This window comes from Emiliania huxleyi, assembly GCF_000372725.1.
Source record: "Emiliania huxleyi CCMP1516 unplaced genomic scaffold EMIHUscaffold_432, whole genome shotgun sequence".
Taxonomy (NCBI): Eukaryota; Haptophyta; order Isochrysidales; family Noelaerhabdaceae; genus Emiliania; species Emiliania huxleyi.
This window is the reverse complement of record NW_005198739.1, coordinates 59,768-64,852: the sequence shown is the minus strand read 5'-3', so window position 1 is coordinate 64,852 and position 5,085 is coordinate 59,768. Positions and strand designations below refer to the sequence as shown.

Genomic DNA, 5,085 nt, shown 5'->3' with positions numbered 1-5,085 from the left:
CGAGCTGCTGCCCAAGCAGCACGCCGACTGGGCGGCGGCGATCCCGTTCGCCGCGTACACTTCGCGCACCGGCCAGCTCAACCTCGCCTCCGCGCTGCCCCACTGGTCGCTGCCTCCCGACCTCGGCCCGAAGATGTACGCTGCGTACGGCTGCATCGAGGAGACGGAGCCGCTTGACCACGACGGCGACGGCGCCGCCGCCGAGGTTGCGGCTGGCGCTGGCGCCGTCGGTAGCTGCCCCGGCTCGACGAAGCTGCACATGGACATGTCGGATGCCGTGAACGTCCTCGTGCACGTGGCCCCCTCCCGGGGCGGCGGCGGCAGCGGCAGTGGTGGGGGCGGCGGGAGTGCGCACGCCGTCGCGTCGTGCCGCGACGAGGTTTCTGGTGGCGAGGGCGATTGGCTCTCGCGGCAGCGTGGCACAGGCGTGGAGAGTGTGGCGTCTGGGCTGGTCGCGGTGCTTCTTTAGGCTGGCGAGGTTGTGAACAGGCGCCATCGGGGCAGTGTGGGACATCTGGGCGGCGGAGGACGAGCCGCGGCTGAGCGCCTTCCTCGCGCGCGTCGCATCGGAGCGCGGCGAGGCGCCGGCGCACCCAATTCATGACCAGTGCTTCTACGTCGGTCGCGCGTTGCGGGAGCGGTTGGCCGCCGAGGAGGGAGTGCGGGGGTGGCGTTTCGTGCAGCGGCAGGGCGAGGCGGTCTTCATTCCGGCGGGCTGCCCGCACCAGGTGGGCGTGGCGCCCCGCGTGGAGGGAGCCATGCCCGCGTGTGTGGACGGTGTCTCTTCACGGATCCAGCGTGAACTAGGTGCTCAACGTGCGCGCTTGTATCAAGGTTGCGCAAGACTTCGTCTCGCCAGAGCATCTCCCGCGCTGCCTCTCCCTCCTCGACGCTTTCCGTCCTCTTCCACGCGCCCACAAGCGCTCCGAGGACCTGCTGGGCCCAAAGGTGACCCCCGCCCGCCGCTTCCACGACGCGGCTGTGACATGTCCTTGACGGGCGCTCGCCCCGAAGGCGATCGCCGCTCATGCCGCATCGCGCGCGCTGCACGCTTTGGGCGCGCATTTCCTCCACCAACCGCCGCACGAATCGCAGCCGCCGCAACGCCAGGCTCCGCCGCCGCGCCCGCCGCCGAACCCACCGCCCGCGGGCACGCCCGCGGGCACCGGCGGCGCCGCCGGTGGCGGCACGAAGGCGGAGCGGCGGGGCGGCGGCGCCGGCCGTGCGGCGGCGCAGGCGGTGGGCAGGAGCCCCGCACGCTCGCCGGTCAACGCGGGCCGCGGCGGCGGCTTGAGAGGCGCAGCGGGTGATTGCCTCGCGTGCCGCGGCAAGCACCGACCGCACACGTGCGGCGAGCGGGGCCGCGGTGCGACGCCCTCGCCCAAAAAGCCGCGTGCGAGATAGAGGTAGAGCACCGGCCAACAGCCCCGATGAGAACGCGCGCCTTCGAACCTCCCCCTCGCTTGCAGCTCGTCCCGCGCGCGCCACATCCGCTCCACTGCCTTCACTTCGTCGCCGGTCGCGTGGACCAGGCGAAGCGCTTTCAGTAAGCTGTTTCCGCACTTTCTGGGGTTAATGCGAAGTGGAGGAGGCGCCGGAGCGGCGCCGCACGCACCACACGACAGCACATGCGACAGCCAGGTCAGCACACAGCAGACAGCAGAGCGCTCTAGACCTAGAGCCCGTACGTTCTACGGAAAAAGCCGTAGCTATAACTCAGCTTGTATAGCTCGTAATACCTGCTTTCTCTGAGCCCCCGTAGCTCCCGCGTACAAGTAAGTAAGCGATAAGATCTCTTTTGAGATGATCTCACATCCGTCATCCCGAGAAATCAGAATACAGAAATGAGAAAAACTCACGCTCCTCTGTCCTCTGTTCTTTCTTTCTTTCTTTTTACGAATTGCCCTCGTGCCGCCGAGTGCGTATCTTATGCGAGAGAGATCCCCTGTGCCCTGTGCCCAGCCCTCTCCACGCGGCGATGCGCCCTCCCCCCTCGCTTTTGCAAAATCCTGCAAAGGTGGGGACGTGTCTGTCCTCGACCCAGCCCTAGCTTGGGATGTCCGTTTTATTTATTTATTTATTCGAAAAGAATTCTCCTCGCACGACACTAGGCACGGGACTGGCGCGCACTATGTGATCGACGCAACACGGGCCGGCCGGCGGCGCCACGTTCTTTCTTTCTTTCTCGCGCTCCGGGCCGGGCCTGGCGCAAAAAATGACATAAACGATGTGGGTGAAAATAAAGGATTTTCCTTACGTATACACAAGAATAAAAGCTAATAAGGATGGACAGCGACAGGCGGCGCGCCGCGGCGGCGCGGGGCGAGGACACCGAGGTCAAAAACAAAAAGACCGGGTGGTGAGAAAATCTGACTAGATGTCGACGATGACGAGCAGCCCCACACCTGCCCACACCTCGAGGCGTGAAGAGACGCTGCTCGCACTCACACCCCCGTCACGGCGAGCACGAGCCTGTTCACAGGACAGGAGCAGCTGTGAAGAGACGCTGCTCGCATTCGCACGGCATCGACGCGACCGGCGTAGAGAGAGGGGTGGGGGGGATGCACCGGGATGGGGGGTGGGGGGTGGTGGGGAGGGAGCCAAACACCGACTGTCTCGAGCTCCGTCATCAGTGCGAACATCGCGAGCGCGCACTGCTCGAACGCCTCCTCCAGCCGAGTGCCCCACGCGTGCAGCTGCACGTCCGCGGTGTGGTCGAGGGGTGCTCCCAGGTACACCTTATCCGCAGATCTCAACCGTGGAGAGACGCGGCCCACAAGCAATGTAGCCGAGCTGCGTCCCAGGCGCACGGCGCGTCAGCCAAGTGCCATGCCTGCTCCGCCTCCGCCGCACCGTCGCCCTCTCCGCCCCCCTCCCCCCCCGACCTCCGCGACCTCTCTCTGTAAAATTATTTATTGGACGAGCCTCGAGCGTGTAAACTTCCGTCCATGAAAGTCCAGTGTTGTGATGTCACTACTCACATCACATGCCCGCTCCGGCGCTCGCCGAGCCGCGACCAAAAGTGGCAAAACCGCCCATGCCGTGCGTGTGGAGCTTGGCGCCAAAGCGCAAGGCGGCAAGGCCGAAGGCGGTGATCCGACCTTATGTGAACACCGACCTGATCCGACCCTGTTAGGTTTGAACAAGGTCGGAACAGGGTCGGATCAGGGTCGGAACAGATGAGCTGCCCCACGTATGGCCCTTTTTCCCGACCTTGTTCCGACTCTGGTCCGACCCTGATCCGACCGTGTTCGGCAGCGTTCGAACACGGTCGGAACAGGGTTGGATCAGGGTCGGAACAGATGAGCTGCCCCACGTACGGCCCTTTTTCCCGACCTTGTTCCGACTCTGGTCCGACCCTGATCCGACCGTGTTCGGCAGCGTTCGAACACGGTCGGAACAGGGTTGGATCAGGGTCGGAACAGATGAGCTGCCCCACGTACGGCCCTTTTTCCCGACCTTGTTCCGACTCTGGTCCGACCCTGGTCCGACCGTGTTCGGCAGCGTTCGAACAGGGTTGGATCATACCATGATCCGACCGCACGGACGGGCACAGCATGATCCGACTCTGTTCCGACCGTGATCCGACCTGATCCGACCGGTCGGAACAGGGGTCAGCGGCGGCGGGAGGGAGGGATTTTCCCGACCTTGTTCCGACTCTGGTCCGACCCTGATCCGACCGTGTTCGAAGTGAACACGGTCGGATCAGGTCGGTGTTCAAGAGAGGTCGGATCAGGGTCGGAACAGGTCAGAGTCATACCCTCTTGGTTGGGCACAAATAACTGAAGTTTAGAAAAAGAAAAACATCATCCGAGGGCCCAACTTCAGAATCGTGCTTTGAGTGGGGTTGTTTGGTGTTGGGTTGGGTTGGTTGAGTTGGTTGGGTTGACGGTTGTTTGTCCGAGTTGGGTTGGGGTGTTTGCGTTGCGGCAACGGCGTTTTGGGTTGTGTCCGAGGAGGCCACCGGCCAAAAGCGCATGTCTTGAAGGTCCGATACTGGAAGCCCATATAGGCACCTTACAGGTTGTTCCCTCCCCGGCCCCCCTGCCTGGTTCCCGTACACCCTCCCCCTCCCCGCGCGCAGCGCGGCCTCCGCAGCGGCGCGCAGCGCCGCTGCACCCCGCCGGCGGCGCCGCAGGAGGCTCGACAGAGCCCCTCGCACTAGCCACGATGACACACTAGAGCCGGGGCGGCCTTAGGCCCACCTTTTATCCCCAAACACACGCCACCCCGCTAGTTCTAGCATCGTTCGCCCCGTCCAGGGGCAGGCTGCCATGCCAGCGCTCCCATGCACAACCCAACCCAACCCAAAAAGCACGATTCAAAGTCCATACCGCCGCCTGGGTTCGGACTTTTTGCGGGGTATGGTACGGTAGTCTCACGCAACCCACCTCGAGACCATACCCCCCGCCTGCTGACAGACCCAGCCTCCCGGAGACCGGGGATGGGCGGTCAGGACCATACCCCCCCACCCTTTGCCTGACCATACCATACAGTTGAGAGAGAGAGAGCGGAAATTTTGGTGAGTCGTCTCAGTCTCTCACGTGAATTCGTCCCTGTCTCACCCTCAGCGTCTCAGCGGTGTCTCAATAGATCCATCACTCCGTCTCACTTCCGTCTCACTTCCGTCTCTGACTGCCTTCTCGTCCGTCTCAGCGCGGCAGGCTCCCGAGAGTGCCGAGATTGCCCAAGATAACCCGTGCAACCTCATGAGGTGGTCGGGGCAGTGTGCCAGGCGCCCGAGAGTACCCGAGATCGCCCTCGTGATGTGGTCTGATGTGCAGTGGTCACCTCGGGGCAGTGGCAGGAGCCCAAGCACGCAACCTCGGGCAATCTCGGGTATTCTCGGGCGCCTCCCACTGCCCCGACCACATCACGACGGTGCACGGGTACTCTCGGGCAATCTGGGCACTCTCGGGCGCTCTCGGGCGCTCTTCGGGCACTCTCGGGAGCCTGTCGCGCTTGAGACGGACGAGAAGGCAGGAAGAGACTGTCGCTGAGCATTGAAGTGAGACGGAGTGCATGGCTCTATTGCTACACCGGTTACACTGCAGGAACTATAGACGGAACTGAGACGGAAGCCAG

General features: G+C 63.8%; 1 protein-coding gene across 1 annotated transcript; it reads left to right on the top strand.

Moving 5' to 3' along the window:
• Window positions 1-265: 265 nt before the first annotated feature.
• On the top strand, window positions 266-1,563 carry EMIHUDRAFT_424990 (hypothetical protein; the record flags this gene model as incomplete). Its single annotated transcript, XM_005769070.1, has 4 exons — window positions 266-434; window positions 490-728; window positions 808-948; window positions 1,015-1,563. The coding sequence occupies 4 exons, from the start codon at window positions 266-268 to the stop codon at window positions 1,402-1,404; spliced, it is 939 nt and encodes a 312-aa protein (XP_005769127.1). The 3' UTR covers window positions 1,405-1,563.
• Window positions 1,564-5,085: the final 3,522 nt, after the last annotated feature.